The following is a 21,026-nucleotide window of genomic DNA, read 5'->3' on the forward strand; positions in this document are numbered from 1 at the left end:
CTGGTATATATACCTAGGGTTTCGACAACTCCTTGTTGTAGAAGGATTATTGATTGAAGTTTCCTAGTCAATCTCTGCTACCTGACTCCAATAAGGTTTCGTTTTCCTCATGGATTCCGGAATGGGTGAAGCTGTAACCCAAACCCTAATAGGCTTATTTTTGGGCCGCTGGTATCGGCCCGCTGTGCTAGATCCACTAAAGGATATTGCCAAAATTACTTTTGGACTCAAACAAAGAGGAACCCGAAAGAGTATTGGTCCGGCCATATAGATGTCCAGATGGAGAGGAACTCAGTGAGCACTGCATTAAGTGGTAGAATGCCTCCGAAGAGCATAGACAAGAGCAGCTTTATGTTGTGCCATGGTCGCTCAGGAATCTGTCTTGGAATTTCATTAGTTTTGACAGGATCATCAATTGGTGACCTTTTGAATCCGAAGTAACTGCCTAAGAAAACCAATGGCGCCGATATCCCAAACCACAAGAGCAGCAGAGAAAACATTGTCCCAAATGGCAGTGCACCGGAGGATTTTTCCTCCCAAATGAAGGCATTCAACACGAAGAATATTACGAAAAATGTAGCAGGGAACATAAAGGCTGTTTTTAATGCAATCTTCTTCCACTGCGTGCGTTTAAACATCTTGTACAGCCGTGCTGAGGAGTATCCTGCAAATAAGCCCATGAACATCCACAAAAGAACCATTGCTGTGATCAACCCACCTCTGTTCGAAGGTGAAAGGAAACCAAGCAAACCAAAAATGATCGTGATGAGCATCATCCCAAGGACTTGGACACCATTGCCAACACAAACACACAATAAATTAGCATTGGGGGGTGGCCTGAAAACATCTCCATGGACTAGTTTCCATCCTGTTAGTTCCTGAGCCTCATCTTCGGTCTCCAACTGAGAGTAGCTGTTGATATCCTTGTAAAGAGTTCGCACAACAACCATGGCTACTACTCCAGAAAGAAGGAGCAGAGTCCACAATGAGTTGAACATAGATAACCAATGGATTTGATTACCAGTACCCCTGGAGAGGTATGAGTCCCAACGCGATTCCCACTTGACATCACTGGACTGAACAGATGGATGTATGCAAATAAGAAACTCAACAGCATTAAAGGGAAGATGAACAAGACAGGCTGAGTAATTAGGCTACCTCGAACACTACGTCGTATGTGAAGACAACTTCTTTATCAGTATCAACCTCTTGCGGTAAATTGCTAATTAAAAGGTCAGAATTGGTTGTGCAGGTGATCAACTCAGTTTTCTCATCTTCCCACTTTTTGTACTTATGATTAACAATGTTTACAATAGGAAAGGGAGGAGATATTGAAACAGGGAAGTTCATCAGAACAACAAAAAATTTATAGCTACTACTAGAACACTAATAACAGAAAATGAAGATTTTTAGATTGAAGTTTGAAACGGGGCCAAAGCTAGATTCTGAACCTGTATGGTGTAATCTCAAAACCAACAATACGAGAAAACTTGGTCTCTGGATCCATATGGTACATGACGTTGAATCTCAGGTGGTTGTAAATGAAATGTCTTTCCTCATTACCCTGTGCCAGTGATTTAGATGTTAATAAGAAGCAACAACAATTCTGCAAAATCAAATAACATGAGAAGATGAACAAAACTCACTTCGGTGGCATATCCCATCCGCCCAACTGGGAGTGCTGTTACAAGTATCTTTGATTTATTCCCATTCCAGTCACTAGCTTCGAATGTAACTACAGCAGGAAGATTATCAAGAATCCTGCAAAACCATGACAAGAAAAAGAAGAAGATCAAAATGGGCAAACTATAATCAGTTAGTACTTTTGAAAAACGCCACTAATATTTATCAGTGCAATGTATATGTATATGCAGAAATTGGAAGCTCAGAGAACAATACACAGACACTCACAGAGTCACATGCCATTATAAACATTCACTAAATACTCACATATTAACTACATATTGATCATCGATTTTCTCCTTAAACTTTTTGGCAGAATTAGCATCCAGTTTCACACGGCATGCGACTTTGCAGTATTCTGCCTCTCTCATCTTAAGCTGATGCACAGAACAGAACAGTTATTGACGCAGTTAACAATTAACAACAAGTCACAAGCTTGGAAACCAAGCATCCGGTTAGGAAGTGCACACTCACAGTATAGATTGAATTCTTGATGCGGTCACCTCGAAGAACTTCTCCAAGGCTTAAAGCACTATTGGTGATTACTGGAGGCTTGCAGTAACCAAGGAAATAGTAGTCATAGGGAAGCAGTGTCTTGATGGATGATAGCTTATTAACCTTTACTTCCAGTGTATCTTCCTACAATAACATACACCAATTCCAGAACTGTAATTGTGTACAAAATTCAGTAGTTCACACAAATACACGCAAATGGGATTAAAAGTTACAAAAAAAATCGTTGCTATCCTAGAATGCGCTATGATAATTTCCTCTAATTCTCAAAAACGCAGAAGGGTTAAGCTTTTGAAATTAAGAGGAAAGAAGGGAGTTACCTTGTTCTTAAAATCCCGAGCTACATCGCCATAGAAAGAGTGAGACCGAGGAACAAGTGAAAGTAGAAGGATGAAGAAGAAGAGGAGGCTGCCCATCCTTCTTCAACTTGAGAAGAACAAGTGAATCAGACTCGGATAGAAACTTTATATCGGCATCGTTTTTGACTTCGTTGCAGACAGCACATGTATGCTAAGAGTGAGTGAGTGACAGAAACATGGGAAAACAAAAATAATGATTTTGAGAATCTCAGTGTGTGCAATCCGCCAACTCGGTATCTGCATCTTGTTGACTTGTCTATATCCAATTTAAAATGTTATGATCCCACATGAACAAATCAAACTAATAAATGTATTTTCAGATCAGGAAAGATCTTGGAGCGAGCGAGTTTCTATCATTCAATCTTCCCAACGACATGTCGTCACAAGTCACGAGAAGTACTTTCTCTATTTGTTTTTTGTTTTTTCCTTTGGGCAGGGTTTAGGGTTTAGGGTGTCATGTTGTTTGTCATTCAATCTTCGCAACGTTTGTTTCTTTGGGATTACAATGTCAAAAAGTAACTGTGTGCTGTAACTAGAAATTTTCCTTCAATTTTGTTTGCTTCATGCAAAACAATTCATGACAATAATGCCTCATTCTCAATAATTAGAAAAGTGTTGAAGGAATATCGATTTAGTGTGCCTTATCAAACTAGGAGTAGCAATAGGAGAGAAGGTCCTAGATTTCCCAATCCTACACGGATTGGTATTCCTTATAACATTAGAACTAGTACTTTGTAATCCCTATATATAGGGCTCCTATTCTCAATAATAACACACATCTCTCTCTACAATTCTCTCTCAATACCAATATACTTAAACACGTTATCAGCACGAGCCCTAAACCACAAAAGCTAAAAACTCAAAAACCTGAAAAGAAATTCTTCTCCTCAAAACTGCTGCAGCACCTAGCCCCTTGCTAGCCCGCCTGCTCTTGCAGCCCTCTAGGCCGAGCTTTTCACCGCAGCCCCTGCTGCCCACCTGCGCGCCCCTGCGCTCTGCTCGCTGCCCTGCAGCCCCGCGCCAGTGCGTCCACTCCACGCTGCCCCTGCAGCGTTCCTGCAGCTCTGCCGCAAGGCTCAGCTGCCCCTGCAGCCACCTCGGCCAGCCATAGCAGCCAACCAACCTGCCACATCTTGGCCTAAGACCCACTGCTGCCCCGCGCACACCTGCGCCCGCTGCTGCCCATCGCTGCTAGCCTACGTGCCCGCGCGCCTGCAGCCCTGCACCACTACTGCTGCCACTGCAGCCCCTGCTGCCCCGCACCGCTGCAAACCTCTACTCGGATTGCTTCGCTCCATCACGCCTGCATTGACACGCGCGTGATCCAAAGTATTCAAGAGTAAGTTTTGAAGTTCCTATAATTCAAATATTTCTTCTTTTCTCGAGGACTTGAAAACCTCCCTTCTTCTACATCCCACCTTTCTTATAACGTGGGTTCGATTCTTGAAAAGCAGAATCGTGGGGATTCACGCAATTAACGAACTAAGAGCGTTCATAAGACTTCGGACTAAGAGCGTCCGTAAGCATCGATTTAACGAACTAAGAGCGTTCGTATGCTACGGACTAAGAGCGTTCGTGAGCATCTATTTTGACCATTCAAACATCATTGTTTCGGTCTAATCCAATTATTCTTGGAAATCGATTTCTTGGTAGCATAGCTCGGAAATCTTATTTATATTAGTTTTCGTGGAAGCATTGACTCCGAAACTAACTTGTTCTTGTTTCATCTTTTAGGATGTCAAACATGAACAAACTCGATTTTGTTCCATTGGATTATGCAGGAAAAAGGTACTTAATTTGGGTCACTGATGTCGAGATCCACCTTATTGCCCGTGATTTATTGCATACTATCCAAGAGCTTTGTCCTATAGAAACAGCTCCAGACCCTCAAACTGAGAAAGATAATTCCAAGGCACTTGCCTTCATGAAACGTCACATGGATAGTGACCTCCGGTTTGAGTTCATAAATGAGGATAGCGTCATAAAGCTTTGGCATGCGCTTCGCGAACGATATGGCAATGTTTGTGACTCCATACTTCCGAATACAGAAGCAGAATGGAAAGATCTTCGCTTCTCTGAATTTGACACTGTCATGCAATTTTATTCGGAAGCTCTCAGCATCAGAGCAATGATGCGTCTCTGTGGAAAAACAATTACAGAAGACCAATTGATTGAGAAAACCCTCAATACCTTCCCCGTCTATGCTATGAGGTCCTCTGACTTATTCCGGACTCATGTAAATGCAAGACGGATCACAAGTTTTCAACAGCTTATTGAAGCTATGGCCACTGCTGAAAGACATGGCAATGAACTTGTGAAAAGAGAATTTGATAGGCTTCAAGATAGCTATCAAGAGCATCGTCCTATGGCTAGATAAAGTCGCCATCGACGTCATGATCCATACGATCGAAATGCTCAAGAAGGTAATCGCTCAAGGCGACAATCACACGACCATAGGAGGCGTGATTTTGAGGGACATAGGGTTGGAAACCATGGAGCCAACGTTGGCCATGGGCACCACTTTCCAACGCCACCAGTCCTAGGGACTATGCATATTGCGCCAATGCGCCTCAATCAAGGGAGAATCCTCTTTATGGTGTCTATTTCTGATATGGAACGTCTGATCAATGGACCTGAATTTGCAATGTACTTACATAGGTAGTCGCATCATGGTGATCAAGACATCGAGTTCACAAAGACTTTAAATCTGGCGATGAAGACAAAATGCCGCAGATTTTTATATTTCCAAGAATTATGTAATGGCAATTATGCCTTAAATCAATAAAATGACTTATTGTATTAACTCTTTCCCTCTAGGCGTACTCAAGAGTAATTGTGATGTCTAGGCAAGGTTTGATCTGAGAGAACGGTTTTAAAAGTGAGCAACGCTCCACCAAAATCTCGCCTTACCTTACCTGGTCACAACTAAATTGAAATTACCGAACGGATTGAGTAACTACGATTTGTCTACGGTTTGATTTTTATGTTGGATTAGATTTTGGTCAAGAAACTTTGATGTAATCATTGGCTATTATTAATAAAGTATCGATTATTTTATCTCAAGTCGTAGACATATTTTTCGAACTTTATTACTTCAATGATATAAGAGCCAATGGTTTTCATGTGGAAACACATTGTGAGAATGGACAAGAGTTCATTTGCATCACCTCTAATGACTACGGAAATAACTGAGTATTAGAGAAACTTATGTGTCGATCTAGTGAGTTGTATGCAACCACTATTCGAGTCATTGAATCCAACCATGTCATGAGAGATGATTTATGGGATTCCGACACATATAGGCTTTGGCACGACCATTTGGGACACCCAGGTCGTGACATGATGATCAGTATATTAAAGACTTCACACGGACATCCTTTTTTTTTTTCAGAACGAAAAGAAGTAAAACTCGGTTTTTGGACACCGAAGGAGCCCCTGCGCCTCACGGCGCCGTTCACCCCCAAATCCGGCCATACTTGGCCGGCGCCGCCTTCCCCTTGCGGCCTCAGGGTGGCATTGACGCCACCAAGGCTCCTTTGTCTCCAACTTTTACTTCTCAAGTCACTTGTGATTTTGTGGCTCAACCAAAATCCTCATTGGTTGTTTCTAAAGCCCATCATTCGTTCTGCAAAGCCTGCTCTTTAGCAAAGTTAGGATCGAGACCATCCTATGCAAAGGACACCAAAGAAAATATACCATTCTTACAAAGAATCCAAGGTGATATTTGTGGACCTATTCAACCACCATGCGGACCATTTCGATATTTTATGGTATTGGTTGATGCATCGACACGCTGGTCACATGTCATGCTATTGTCCACAAGGAACGCTGCATTTGCTAAACTCCTAGCACAAATAATTAAGTTAAGGGCTCACCACCCTGATCATCCTATTAAGTCTATAAGATTAGACAATGCTGGAGAGTTTACATCAAAGACTTTTGATGATTATTGCATGTCCATTGGGATTGATGTTGAACATCCTGTTCCTCATGTTCACACCCAAAATGGTCTCGCAGAAGCCGCCATTAAACGACTACAAATGGTCACTAGGGCATTGGTAATGCGCACCAATCTCCCTATTTCTGCTTGGGGCTATGCAATATTACATACAGCTGTGCTTATTCGTCTGAGGCTCACTGCCACTCAACCCTTTTCTGCGTCCCAGATTGTGACTGGGTTGAGCCTAATGTCTCACACTTACGCATATTTGGGTGTGCAGTCTATGTGCCAATTGCGCCACCACAGCGCACCAAAATGGGTCCTCAAAGACGATTAGGCATTTATGTTGGATATGATTCTCCAACGATTATCCGCTACATAGAACCCTTGACAGGCGATCTCTTTACCGCTAGATTTGCGGATTGTCACTTCGATGAGACAGTCTTCCCGTCATTAGGGGGAGATAAGAACATCAATGTTCAACAGGAACGACAGGAATTGTCGTGGTCTGTCCCCACTCTGTCTCATCTTGATCCCCGAACCGCACAGTCCGAAATTGAAGTGCGGAGAATTCTCGATCTTCAGAACGTAGCAGAATCGATGCCTAATGCGTTTTCTGATATCGCTAAAGTGACGAGATCACACATATCTGCTGCAAACGTGCCTGCAAGGATTGATGTCCCTAAAACTAGAGGACATGACGCCAACTCAAGAGGATATGAGCATGGCGCCAACGTCCCCTCTCACAGTGATGGTGACGTTTTGGCTAGGCCCATGGCTCCTGCCAGGAAGCGCGGGAGGCCCATAGGTTCGATGGATTCTCGCCCAAGAAAGAAAGCGAGTTTGGCACAAAATAATCCATTAATCATCGATGTGAATAATCCATCTCATGAGAATATTCCGGATTATGGTTATGTCCAAGAGACATCATTGGGGGAAGCTCCAATGTCAGAACCAACTCCAGAGAATAGAGAGATCTCCATAAATTACACTAGTGTACATGAGATGATGAATAGAAATTCTATGGCGATTGATGATGCATTTGCATATCATATTGCAAAAGGAATTATAGAATATGATGATATCGAACCTCGCTCTGTTGAAGAATGTCAACGAAGAGCAGATTGGCCTAAATGGAAAGATGCGATCCAGGTTGAATTGGATTCACTAACAGAGAGACAGGTATTTGCCTGTAACGCAGACACCCCCAAGTGTAAAGCCTGTTGGCCATAAATGGGTCATTGTTAGAAAGCGTAATGAGAAAAATGAGGTGGTAAGATATAAAGCCCGCCTCGTGGCGCAAGGTTTCTCACAACGCCCTGGAATCGACTACGAGGAGACATATTCTCCCGTAATGGACGTTATAACGTTCCGCTACCTTGTCAGTTTGGTAGTTTCCGAAAAACTTGACATGCAGCTTATGGATGTGGTTACAGCATATCTCTATGGGGATCTAGATTCAGAGATATATATGAAGGTTCCAGATGGACTTCAATTACCCAAACCAAGTGGCTCTAAACCACGGAGCGCGTTTTCAATAAGATTAAAACGCTCACTATATGGATTAAAACAATCCGGACGGATGTGGTATAACCGTCTAAGTGACTACTTGATTGGGAAGGGATATATTAACAATGAAATATGCCCATGCGTGTTCATTAAAAGAACAAGTTCCGGATTTGCAATCGTAGCAGTTTATGTCGATGACATGAACCTAATTGGAACTCTAGATGAGTTGAAGGAAACTGCTAAATATTTGAAATCCGAATTTGAGATGAAAGATCTTGGGAAAACACGGTTTTGTCTCGGTTTAGAACTCGAGCACCGTAGTGATGGGATTTTGATCCATCAGTCTGCATATACTCAAAAGATCCTAAGGCGCTTTAATGAAGATAAAGCAAAGCCTGTGAGTACTCCCATGATTGGTCGTAGTCTTGAGCCCGGAAAAGATCCGCTTCGTCCAAAGGATGAGGACGAAGAACCATTAGAGGCCGAAGTGCCCTATTTAAGTGCAATAGGCGCATTATTGTACTTAGCTCAATGCACAAGACCGGATATCTCATTCGCAGTGAACTTGTTAGCTCGACATAGCTCCGCGCCAACACGCCGCCATTGGATTGGTGTAAAGACAATCTTTCGATACCTAGGAGGTACGATTGATATGGGCCTATTTTATCCCTACAGAGAGAAAAGGAATGACGGAAGAATGGGATCGGACCCCATTAGGCATGGAGCCACCGTCCACCATAACATAGTGGCCGGCCATGTTGCCACCAACGCCGCCACCACCATCAAGGGTGGCCGGCCTCACCCTATCCCCCTCCATCAAAACGACAATGATATTTTGATGGGTTTTGCTGATGCAGGGTACCTCTTTGACCCTCACAAAGGTCGCTCCCAAACTGGTTATGTCTTTACCATGGGAAGCACTGCGATATCTTGGAGGTCTACGAAACAGACCCTTGTTGCTACTTCCTCGAATCATGCAGAGATTATTGCTCTACATGAAGCCGTTCGTGAATGTATATGGCTAAGGTCTGTGATTCGACATATTCAAGGAAGTTGTGGTTTGAAGTCTACCACAGATGAACCTACATGCATTTATGAGGATAATGCAGCTTGTATTGAACAAATGAAGTTAGGTTTCATCAAAGGCGACAACACCAAGCATATATCGCCTAAGTTCTTTTATAATCAGCAACAACAATCACTTCTAAAGATTGAAGTGAATCAAATCCGATCAGAGGATAATGTAGCGGACTTATTCACTAAGTCGTTACCTAAATCTACCTTCGAGAAACATGTGAAGAGCATCGGATTGAGAAAGTTATCCGAACTCCCACGATTGTAGCAATCAGGGGGAGATATCGACATCAGGGGGAGTTATGATGTCTACGTGTTCGATCTCGAAGAGTGAATGACGTGTTGTGCTCTTTTTGTCCTTCGACCAAGGTTATTTTTATCCCACAAGGTTTTTGTTACCTGGCAAGGTTTTTAACGAGGCAACGGATGAAGCGTCACCACCAAGTTTGAAGCGGCACAAGGGGGAGTGTTGAAGGAATATCGATTTAGTGTGCCTTATCAAACTAGGAGTAGCAATAGGAGAGAAGGTCCTAGATTTCCCAATCCTACACGGATTGGTATTCCTTGTAACATTAGAACTAGTACTTTGTAATCCCTATATATAGGGCTCTTATTCTCAATAATAACACACATCTCTCTCTACAATTCTCTCTCAATACCAATATACTTAAACAAAAAGCAATTCTCGATAGTTAGAGAAGGCACAGTTTGATAGTCCCAACTTTGATACAACTTGTCAATAGCATGTTGCTGAAGTCTTCATGGATGATGGCCATGGATTAGTCAAACTTGACAGAGGAGTAGATCTTCCTAACAAACCAGAAGCATGCATAGAAGCCGATTGTCCCAGTCAAGACAAAGAATGCAAAGGATGCAATTAACATGTACCCAAAATAAAGGATGACAGAAACAAACTTTCAATCCACAGCCTGGTGAAGAAAAGGAATATGGAGTATGCAAACATGTACAGAGCAGAGGAGCCGGCAGTCAAGTATGCTCTCCACCCCCAATGGTAATCTTCACTGCGAAGTTGGAAGTAGCAGAGTAGAATTGCTATCTCACAACAAGTGACTAGAAGGATGACAAAGACTATTAAGAGGAACCCGAAAGAGTAGTAGAACTTGTTCATCCATATGGATGTCCACATAAAGAAGAACTCAACGAACACTACTCCGAACTGTAGAATGCCTCCGATGAGCACAGACAAGACCATCTTTATGTTGTACCATGCTCGCACTGGTATCTGTCTTGCGATTTCATTGGTATTGACCGGATCCTCAATTGCTTGCTGTTTGAACCCCAAGTAACTGCCTACAAATACTAATGGCACTGATATCCCAAACCACAAGAGCAGCAGAGAAAACATTGTACCAAACGGCACTGCAGCAAAAGACTCCTCCCCCCAAATGAAGACATTCAACATGAAAAATATTCCGAAAAATGTAGCAGGGAACATAAAGGCTGTCTTTATTGCAATCTTCTTCCACTGAATGCCTTTAAACATCTTGTACAAGCGCGCTGAGTAGTATCCCCCAAATAAGCCCATGAACATCCACAAAAGAACCATTGCTTTAATCACCCCACCTTGGTTCGAAGGTGAAAGGAAACCCAGCAATGCAAGAGTTACTGTGAAGAGCACTGTACCAAATACTTGGACACCATTCGCAACAAAAACACACAATATATTAGCATTGATGGGTGGCCTGAAGACATCTCCATGGACCAGTTTCCATCCTGTTTCTTCAACTTGGGTCTCCAACTGATTGTAGTTGGTAATATCCTTGTAAAGAGTTCTCATCACAACCATGGCCACCACTCCGGAAAGGAAGAGCACAGTTATCAATGAATTGACCATAGCAAACCAATGAATTGGATCATCACCTAGGTAGAGGTATGCGTCCCAACGCGATTCCCACTTGATATCACTGGACTGAACAGGTGGAAATATGCATAAAAGAAATGAACGGAAGGAAAAGAGAAAAAAAAGGGGAAAAAAAGACTAGCTGAGAAAGGAGGCTACTGCTACCTCAAAAGATACATCATATGTGAAAACAATTTCTTCATCAGTATGAATCTCTTGTGGGCTATTGCTACCTTCAATGTAAGTATTGGTGCTCGGCTGGCATGTGACAAGCTTAGTCTTCTCACCATTCCACTCCTTGTACCCGTGATTAAAACTGTTACAATTACCAAGGGAGAGCACGTACAGAATATTGAAACAGGGAGGATATACTAATGACACAATGCTAGATAACAGAAGATGAAGAATTTTAGATTGAAGATAAAACGAGGCCATAGCTAGATACTGAACCTGAACGGCGTGACCTCAAAACCGACAATGTGAGCATAATCAGTCTCTGGATCCTCATGATACATGACTTTAAAACTCAGGTGGTTGTTAATGAAATGTCTTTCTTCTTTTTCCTGTGTCAGTGAATTAGAATGTTATCAAGAAGCACCAAGAATGTTCTGCAGGAACAAATAACAGGGATAAAATGAAGAAAACTCACTCCAGCATAACGTCCCTTCATCCCAACCATGAACCCAAGCTCATATATCTTTGATCGACCCTCATATCGAGAGTTTCTCATTTTGTGTGCAACTGCAACAGGGAGATCATCAAGAATCCTATAAATCAATTACAAAAATGAAAAGTCAAAATGAGCAAACTGTATTCTGTTCAATACTCCTGAAAATCGCCACTAAACCTTTGCAATGCAACGGACTAGTATACATTCAACTAGAAGCTCAGAGTATACTATAGTGGCCATTAGTCACCAATCACTAAAAACTCACATGTTAACGTGATATTCACCATCGATCTTGTCCTTAAAACTTTTCGCAGAATTAGCATCCAGTTTTACACGGCATGCAACTTTGCAATACTCTGCCTCTCTCATCTTGAACTAAAAAGAGTTTGTGACACAGTGGTAAACAGATTCAGTAAAATAAGCAAAAGGAGCATCAAGCTTCCAACTTCCTGTTATAAATAGGAAAGGCAGACTCACAGAATAGACCGAATTCTTGATGCGGTCACCTCCAAGAACTTGTCCAAGGCTGAATGAACTGTTGATAATTACTGGAGGTTTGCAGTAGCTGAGGAAATAGTAGTCATATGGAAGCTGTGTTCTGATTGATGAAAGCTGATTAACCTTTACTTCAAGTGTATCTCCCTACAAATTACATGCATAAATAGTTAAATACCACCAGTTGGAAGTTCAATTTACACCCAAACTCAGTAGTTTAATTACACAGACGGACTAAGCTTTTCTACATTACCATTGAGACCCGGTTTTTCAAAGTTACCTTGTTCCGGGGTAAAGTGCCATAGAATGAGTGAGACCAAGGCAAGAGAGAGAGGAGAAGGACGAAGACGAAGACGAAGACGAAGAAGAAGCAGCTACTCATCATCCTTGTTCAGCTTGAGATTGCAGTAAATCAGACTCAGAAGACCAAGGCACAAGTCACTGCCATTTAAGGACTCCGTATCTTCGTCAGTGTGGACGACGACTTCGAAATTTCAGACTCCGCATTATCTATTTGGACTTGGATTCATTTGCAAGTTGAGCTTACAACCGTGGATTACACTACAATGACATGGCAGCTTCTCATAGAAAGCCCTGCAAATCCTAGCAACTCATTATATAGCAGAGAATCAAAATCCAATAAAAGGGACTAGATTTTCGATTCTGACAGTATATTCTGAATATGGATTTCAGAAAAACTCAAACCAGAGCACGAAAATGATTCCCACATTTAGATAATCACCTTTAGTTCTTGGGAAAAATAAGTTTGATTAAAATACACCGTCATGGTCATAACTGAAGAATGTTAAAATCAAAACGAAATTTTTATGATATACCTACGCATAGGACTTCGATATTGATATGTCCGAAAAATAAATTAAAACCAATCCTGACAAATATGGCAAAACAAATTAGGCGCCGCTAGCAATCTAGGTTAAAAGAATCTCATCGCTGAAGCATGTGCCCCAAACATAACAAGTACTGTTTTTTTTTTTGATTAAGAACATAACAAGTACTTAATAGCATGACTTTGATCTCATTTCGTATCTACCATATCCAATTGGCAATTATCCAACAGCACACGAAAATCCTCCTACCTCTCTCTAACACATAATACTTGGGATACTCATAAGTAACCTACAAATGGAAATTTTCCTCGGCAATCTAACAACTAGTGTTGATACTCAAGGCTTCGCACAAGAAATAACATGTGACTTGAACTTCTCAAGCTCTTCCAAAACCTCCTCTTCAGGCCTGTAGATCAAATCACTCATGCGCCATATCTGCACAGAAATTGCCAGTTTCAGAAATCAATTCCCATTTTCAAATGAACACATCATGGCTACACGGTCAACGCTCAAGCTTTAAAAGGATATATTTTCCCAACTTGTCTTTTCCATCCTTAAATGCTTTGCAAATCATTTTACATCTATGATATAGACAGGGTAAAAAAAATTCAATAAGAGTAAGATCTGATACCTGCAATGTCCCCCCTCCACCAGTAGTATCACAGTCATCAGACACACTAACAACAGTCCATGGGTCAGATGCATTCCAATGAAAATCAACAACTTTGTCCCTGCATAAAATGTGAAATAAAGAAAAGCATGTGAGGAAAACTATAAGACTATGAGAACAAATACCTTACTATTTATGAAATGACCGAGGCAAGGATCAATTTTCACACAAGAAAACTTCGACAGTGTCAGATCACTCAGAAACAGATAAAAATAATAATTTCCTAGTTTGGCCTGTCAGTTGGATGAGTTTCACTAATGTAAAACTTCCAATCAACAATTGATGCAAAGATGAAGCTTAAAAATCCAACAGATATGGGTCGCATGAACAAATTATAATTTTTTGAGCCTGATCATATAACAGAGGTATAAATCCAGAATTTAAAACATATGAAGTTGACCAACAAGAACAAAGATTCAATAGTCTTGTACAATACACATCAAAAGTTGGAATTTGGAAACGATTAGTATAATACAGTTTAAACTATTTAATTCGAAGAGCAAGTCTCAAACCTGTGCCCTGCATGCTGGAAAAACAAACCAGGAGGAGAACTTGGGTTCTTGGAAGTTCGCTCCTTCTTACTGACCTGCAATGTATTATATATGAATTTATTACATCAGATGTTTGGTGAAGTGATGGGAGAGGGGGAAAGGTGAATCCACTCCATAATAATACTGATAAATTATTTGAACACTTCATCATGTCAAAAATTACATTGAAGAAAATGACATAAAATCACCATATGAACTTTAATTCAAACTATTTTCTGAAGCCAACTTTTTTCTGTCAAAAAGAAACCTCCATACCTTCTCATAATCCCAAATGTTTAAAAGGCCATCCTCTGCAGAACTTCCAAAGATGGATGATTTGTCTGGAGACCACTGAAATAGAGATGCGATTTAATAAAAACAGACACGTCCGCAGTTCTTGTAGCAGATGTACTTCCTTAAAAAGAGTTGAAAGTTTTAAAACTGAACAATAAAAACCAGGAATCACATTATTACCTGGACACAGAGAACAGCAGCTTTATGACCCTCAAATTTATAAATAGGTGCGCCCACTCCACCAGAAGTAAGATTCCGCCGATCAAACATGCGAACAGAATGATCTGCTGACCTGTTAAGAATCAAGCCAATACAGATGCAGTAAATAACTATCATATCTTCTTATCCGCGCAAATAATAAATCACAATCAAAATCCAAGAATTGGAATGCAGGAAAACCAAGAGAAGTATGACATGAGATCATACCCTGTTAGGATAAGGTTATCATCATGGGGATTCCAATCAACACAGTGAAGATCAGCATCGTGCGCTTTTTCAACCTGTAAGTCAGTATCCAAGTTTAAGGATCAGAGTTAGAAGTAGCAAGAAAAAAGAAAAAGGCACATAAAATACGAATGAAATGATGCAATGAAAAGGATTTTACAAGAGTCACCAAACTCTAGTTATCTCTAAATACATACAAAACCAGAAAACATCCCCAAATAAATTCCAACAAATTAACTTCAATAACAAAGACAAACATCATCAGCAGCTGCATACTTTTGTCTGGTCAACACCACATAAAACAACCAAGTGACATAAAACTAGATCTCTTTGAAAATTTCTACCCAAGTCACCCCCATTGCAGCCACAAAAATATATAATCAGGCCAGAAGCAAACCCCTAAACATGCAGAATGAGGATTCCCACCTAAATTCACATAACCAACTGGCTTAACATGAATTACCGAGAAAGTTATAACATGACTCAGGCTGGACTTCGATGCATCAGCATCTCAGTCTTGAGATACCCCTTGCCAATTGATGGAATCAAGAGGCAAAATAAACTTAGACTCTAGATGACATATCAGGTATAGTTACAGCAAAGACCATTTCTTGAGTAACAGATTTCAGACCCTATAAAAATTCTCGTACAAACTCTACTTATTATAATGAAGATCAAGAAGTATTCTTCAAAGTACAAAACGGGCACATCAAAGATAGAACAGGCATTAGCAGGAAGTTTCTACAACACGTATACCAGTCTATTCACACCCTTGGTACAATACAATACCAAGCCATAGAACAAACAGAAGATAGAAAAAAGTAAGCATGAGATACATTACCTTTACAGCAGGGCTAGAACCCACACGTGCATCCCATAGTATAAGGCAAGCATCGTCACCAACACTACAGAACTCCTGTGAGCTTTAGTAGAGATGTAGCATCGTTAGGAAAAAAAGAAGCCCATAATAACTACAGAAATCGCAGCTGATATGGTGTACAATAACATGGGTGTTCCATTATTTTACTAGTTTGATTAAGTCTATGGTTACTGCTATATGAAGGAAATGTGGCTTGGTAAATGAGGAAGCATGAAGTTTATCTTTAGCAAAAAAGTCGTGCAACTCATTCTGTTTGAACTCAACAGAAAATCAACTACAGCCAACAAGTTACCTAGTTGGGCAAAATGCCACATCTTCCACTGTATCCTCATGCCCCTGGTAGACACCCCTTGGTGCAACAGAAGGACCATCAGCAGTCTTTTCATTACCATCCCCAGGCTTAATAATTGATCCACCAGATCCTGGAGACTTGGTTGCTGCTGGATCTGTGGTAGATGCTGCTATATGATCCTGAATACTCCACAGAACCACTGTTTTGTCCTTACCTGTGAGCAAAATGTTTCACAGTTAAAACAAAAGGACTATCATGACCTATAAGGCTAAGCAGAATAACAGTAATAAAATAAAAGGTAACCCACCTCCAGAGAGCACATAGGGTTCAGTTGGACACATTGCAAGAGCAAATTCTGCATTATCTTGATGTCCAGTCAAAATCTGAAAGGATAAAACAGTCAAGATTTGGAAAGGGATAATTGGTAGTAAGTAAAGGTGAAAGAAAAGTGGCATTTCTCATATCCCCAGAAGTTATAGAATTTAGCAGGCAAATTACATTAAAGATTTGACAAAAGAGGAAGTCATGGAAAAAGAAACTAGGGGAGCCATTCCAAACCATGCATCTTTTTTCTTTCAAACTGCTATATAGCATGATAAGCTTTGTCTTATGAATTCTGAGAGTAGATTTATTACTTTCTAGAAAACTGAAATCTTTATGACATTAAATAGTAACTCTTCGGTTCCCTCTCTTAAACAGATGCGCAAAACTTATTTATCTAATGCACAAACTCCAAATCAAGAAAGAGCATGATAATTAGTTACTCAATGATGCGCAGAACTCCATAGCAAATCATGTAAACCTACAGAGTTTTGACGAATCATGTAATTATCAATGCTGGATGTAATGCAAACTCAATTGCTTCACCTCATTAGTACATACACACTTCCAAATTTTCTTAAAACTTTTACCTAAGAAATTACTAACTGAGGTTCAGGAAAAGTCGTGGTAGCAAAAATATACCAAATCCGGACGAGAGTTTGTAGCCCCAAAGACAGCATGACGGTTAGGTTGAGCTTCAACATCCCAAATAAGGACCTGAATTGTGTGGCAAAATTCCAAAACGAGTTAAACTTCATATTCATACATTACGAAACCTAGACAACAAACACATAACTTTTCAAACGCAGATAATAGAATGAAAAACACTTACATCAGGACTGTCAGTATGCGTTGCCACTATCTTAGTGTTCTGTGGAAGCTCTCTGATTCTGTTTACCTGCCAAATCATATGAAAAGATCACTACAAGAGACTGAAAATCTTCCCTTAGAACCAAAATGGGAGCAAGAAAGAATCCACAACCACCAATTGAAGTGTCAATGGCAAGCATTTGTCACACCAATTGATTCTCCCCAAAAGAAAAGAAAAAAATTGCAACAGCTCTCATCTTCATGTCAAATCATACCTCCCCAGGATGTATGATGGTCTTGTACTTCTTCACAAATGGTGAGCGCGCTTCTTCATTGAACTGAACAGTTAAAGCCAGCTATTAATAAAATTACCAGATGAATACTCTACTCTACATGCAAAAACCAAAACAATCTCACAAACCTGAGATATGTGCTCCGCAGCGGCAACTCTACGTTTGACAACCTCGCAATTTGCAATAACCAGAGTATTCGGAACACTCCCATCAGTCTGCCGACCAAAAAAAAAACTCGTAAATTGTCTCCTTAATTCAAGACGAACACTCTCTAACTACAGATCTTCGGTACTAATCGGCCAACCAATCCACCAAAAACACACTAACGTCAATTACACAGTCAACCAAAACCTACTGATGGAGCATCATTTCTAAGTCGCAAAATCCAAACACACAAAATTGTAAATCTGAAAATGAAAGCTTACCTGCTCAGAGAGGTAGAGCCGCTGGCGATTCTTGTAGGTAGCCTGCTCGAGCTGCGGGCCCCACCTGAAAAAAACAGCCACACAAAAACCCTAAAAATCGAACCAGAAGCCCTAAAATTGAGTCGCCGCTTAAGACCCTAGAGCTCTAGGGTTAGGGTTTAGAGGTGGAGTAGTACCGGCAAGAGAGGGAGGGCCAGACGAGGTTGTGGTTGGCAAGCCAGTCGTAGAGGACAGGGACGAGCGACTTCCACTGACTGTACTTCTCGTCGACGCTGTGCTGCTGCTGCTGCTGTTGTTGCTGCTGAGCCTTCTTCATTTTCGAAGAAGAGTGGGTCTCCTTGTCCTCCTTGGGCTTGGGCTTCCGGCCCCGGGTCTCCTTCTTCTTCGCCGGAGGTTGCTGCTGCTGCTGCTGCGACGGAGTTTCCATGGTGGTGGTTGCTGCGACGGAGTTTGAAACCCTCGGCGGTGGTTCGGACCCTAGTAGTAGTGTGCCTCCGATTTTTCTCGCTTTCTCTGGTTCTCTCTCTCTCTCTCACTCACTCTCAGAGCGTGTCTGTCTGTATGTTTGTGTGTTCAGTCCACGCACTTTTAATGCGACGATGTACACGCGTCACCGTACTTTAGCGCTTACTTTATAAAACCATTTTTATTCAAGTTTTATATATATATATATATATATATATATATATATATATATATATATTTTAAATATATATTTATTTTATCAGCCGCTGACTTAGATCACTTACGATAGAGTATCCTCACCATCCTTGATCAAATCCGGAAGATTGCCTGAATCCTGATCAGGAAATAGAGTTGTGCCGGCCATTGAACAAGTTTGTTTGCAAAAAAGCATGATTGAATCTAGAAAATGTTTTGAGTTGAAGAGCTGAAATGAAGTAATCTGAAGCCGGCCATCTTACTACATGAAAGCCTTATAACTACCCCTTATGGTTCCAGCCTATCCTAGGGCTTTGCCATTTTTCCTCTCATTCTGCAATTTCTAAATCTGTTGGGTTATGCCTGTTTCATTGAAGAAAGCACTTCTTTTTTTTCAATGAAAAGAACTGACATGCACCATCAATAAGTATTAGAGATCTTAAGCCCTAGGGGAGGCTGGAGCTGTAAGTTCACCAATTAATCACTTTGCAGTGCACACCATGACAACCTGTTTCGATTGTAAGATTTAGGCTGCCCTCAAATATCTCCCCAACGTTTGGCCACCCCAGTGCCTTAACACTGAACACTGAACTCCATATCCCATGCTCATGCCGGCCCAAAGAAACAAAATAAAAGATCTTTCAAACACACCCAGGCAATGCAATATCTACGGTATGATAAATAAGGCAACAGATCACTATATTGAAACTTGTCTCATTTAAGATACCATGATTTAACTGACAATGTCAACAATATTATCCATCATGTAAATCTAGTCTTTCTTAACAAAATTTCATCAACTCAAAGTCTTAAACATAAACACCCGAAGCAAGCAGCAAGAACAAGGATCCAAAACCCTGCACAAAAAGATAAGAGTTGGACTGTTAGAAACATGAATACAATAAGCCATCCGGTACAGAATAGAGGATTCCAACTAAGAACGCACCAAGAAGACAGAGGCCACAGTTCCAGTAATGAGCTCCTTAGCAAGACTGCGGCTTTTCCTGGAAGAGGTCGCTTCATAGCTGCAACAGATATGTACACCATTAACTATACCATAAAGAGTGGATTAATACAAAATCTGACAAATGTATTCACATAAAGAAGGAAAGCTGATGTTACATGAACGGTTTGCAAAACCTCAGTCAGTCAAGGAATTGTTACGGGCAGCTATTCATCCCAGAACTACTTTGAAAACATTCCGCAAACCAATTTTAACCTAAAGCATTTACGTGGCGCAGCTCCTTCATGGACCAACAAACTGAAGTAACATATAATCTACTATTGGTTATAACGTGATGTCTCCAATTCCTATCAAGGCATTATCTGCTCTCAATTCTACGCTGATCAATAATGAAACACCGTTTTTTACTTTGATTCTTCATCAAACTGGTAAAAGCATTTGAGAAAATGATAATATAGACCAAAAAGAAACCTCTAAGTCTCACATTAAACAGCCTGATAACATCTTTTTCTACAGCCTAGACTAACCATATGATTAAAAGAAACAAACTTTCTGCATTGGTATTAAGCTCTTAGGTTAAATTGGTCCAGTAACTTCTGCAATTGGTTAAATTATTCACATTCATAATTCTCAATTTTCCGATCAAAGAAAATTACTGTACACATAAAAACTGAGAATTTCATGGCCAAATTGAGTGAAATAGGAACTAAGATCTAGATCTAGCAATGGCGGATCGGACTCACATGAAGAAGGAAGCGGTGAAGAGGAGGCCGAGGGAGAGCATGACGACGGCTAGGGTTGGGTACCACGCGTCCGGCACGGGACTGGCGATGGGCTTCGGAGACTGGAATCGGAAACCAAAAGGAAATCGAAAACATTAGAATTTCAGAATAAGCGAAATTGGAATTTGGAGAGGTGTGCGCTTACCATTGAAGAAGAAGAAGAAGAAGAAGAAGAGAGGTGTTGGAAAGTCGTTGACGCGCTCTGGTTTTGGATGGAGGACTCGGGAAAGTGAGGAAGACGAAGCTCAGTGTGTATTTGAGAGAACAAGTTGAGGATCCTTCGGTTCGATCAATCACCACCGTTCGTTTTAAGTTCTTGTCAACGACGTGTCGTTTTGGTTTTTTTTTTTTTTTTTTTTTTGTAATTTTCATTTTCTTTTTTTGAAAGAGAGATTTACTCTACGCTGTTTTTAGCCTGATATTTTGAGTCTCGCATGTCCTTGATCATTCCACTACCGAGGCATCTTGAAAGTAAATCCATGCTCCATATTTCTATTGATCTGTCATGTTAAAATGGACAATCAAATTGATTTCTCAATTCAATATAAAGCCAAAATAGACGAGGTGAATAAGGTCTCATCTCAAATAACAACAGATACACAGAAGACAAATCCAGTTACGCCTATGCCTAAACCTAAATGGAAAGTAATTGGGTAGCAAACTCAATATTTTATGGTGACCTTGAACTAAGTGACAAGACTGACAAATT

At 40.7% G+C, this 21,026-nt stretch overlaps 3 protein-coding genes and 1 pseudogene across 3 annotated transcripts; all 4 read right to left on the reverse strand.

The window, feature by feature from the left end:
- Positions 1-227: 227 nt before the first annotated feature.
- Positions 228-2,785, reverse strand: LOC133733517 (transmembrane 9 superfamily member 7-like). Its single transcript, XM_062161169.1, has 7 exons — positions 2,517-2,785; positions 2,158-2,322; positions 1,951-2,060; positions 1,647-1,761; positions 1,452-1,564; positions 1,159-1,303; positions 228-1,076 (listed from the first exon to the last, which is right to left on the reverse strand). Exons 1-7 carry the CDS (start codon positions 2,610-2,612, stop codon positions 228-230), a joined length of 1,593 nt encoding a protein of 530 aa, XP_062017153.1. The 5' UTR covers positions 2,613-2,785.
- A 6,874-nt stretch (positions 2,786-9,659) lies between these two features.
- On the reverse strand, positions 9,660-12,930 carry LOC133713142 (transmembrane 9 superfamily member 7-like; annotated as a pseudogene).
- A 142-nt stretch (positions 12,931-13,072) lies between these two features.
- LOC133713147 (WD-40 repeat-containing protein MSI4-like) lies at positions 13,073-18,491 on the reverse strand. Its single transcript, XM_062139267.1, has 15 exons — positions 18,088-18,491; positions 17,912-17,975; positions 17,615-17,701; positions 17,469-17,531; positions 17,216-17,281; positions 17,026-17,100; positions 16,370-16,445; positions 16,063-16,276; positions 15,732-15,813; positions 14,873-14,946; positions 14,627-14,738; positions 14,429-14,503; positions 14,135-14,208; positions 13,584-13,683; positions 13,073-13,387 (listed from the first exon to the last, which is right to left on the reverse strand). The coding sequence occupies exons 1-15, from the start codon at positions 18,336-18,338 to the stop codon at positions 13,289-13,291; spliced, it is 1,512 nt and encodes a 503-aa protein (XP_061995251.1). The 5' UTR covers positions 18,339-18,491; the 3' UTR covers positions 13,073-13,288.
- Positions 18,492-19,271: 780 nt separating this feature from the next.
- LOC133727070 (uncharacterized) lies at positions 19,272-20,609 on the reverse strand. The gene is made up of 4 exons (XM_062154697.1): positions 20,463-20,609; positions 20,279-20,379; positions 19,518-19,596; positions 19,272-19,428 (listed from the first exon to the last, which is right to left on the reverse strand). Exons 1-4 carry the CDS (start codon positions 20,463-20,465, stop codon positions 19,381-19,383), a joined length of 231 nt encoding a protein of 76 aa, XP_062010681.1. The 5' UTR covers positions 20,466-20,609; the 3' UTR covers positions 19,272-19,380.
- Positions 20,610-21,026: the final 417 nt, after the last annotated feature.

Source organism: Rosa rugosa, chromosome 1, assembly GCF_958449725.1.
Source record: "Rosa rugosa chromosome 1, drRosRugo1.1, whole genome shotgun sequence".
Taxonomy (NCBI): domain Eukaryota; kingdom Viridiplantae; phylum Streptophyta; class Magnoliopsida; order Rosales; family Rosaceae; genus Rosa; species Rosa rugosa.

Bases quoted from the DNA above. Each gene is read 5' to 3' on its own strand.
- LOC133733517 (XM_062161169.1), bottom strand. From the start codon at position 2,612: ATGGGCAGCCTCCTCTTCTTCTTCATCCTTCTACTTTCACTTGTTCCT. The intron at 2,061-2,157 runs GTGAGTGTGCAC...TCTGTGCATCAG, and splicing joins TCAAGAATTCAATCTATACT to CTTAAGATGAGAGAGGCAGA. The intron at 1,762-1,950 runs GTGAGTATTTAG...ATGGTTTTGCAG, and splicing joins GATCAATATGTAGTTAATAT to GATTCTTGATAATCTTCCTG.
- LOC133727070 (XM_062154697.1), bottom strand. The intron at 19,597-20,278 runs GTGAGTCCGATC...TATCTGTTGCAG, and splicing joins TTCACCGCTTCCTTCTTCAT to CTATGAAGCGACCTCTTCCA. The intron at 19,429-19,517 runs GTGCGTTCTTAG...CTTTTTGTGCAG, and splicing joins CTGTGGCCTCTGTCTTCTTG to GGTTTTGGATCCTTGTTCTT.
- LOC133713147 (XM_062139267.1), bottom strand. From the start codon at position 18,338: ATGGAAACTCCGTCGCAGCAGCAGCAGCAGCAACCTCCGGCGAAGAAG. The intron at 16,446-17,025 runs GTATATTTTTGC...TTATCCTTTCAG, and splicing joins CAAACTCTCGTCCGGATTTG to ATTTTGACTGGACATCAAGA. The intron at 16,277-16,369 runs GTGGGTTACCTT...TTTTGCTCACAG, and splicing joins ACCCTATGTGCTCTCTGGAG to GTAAGGACAAAACAGTGGTT.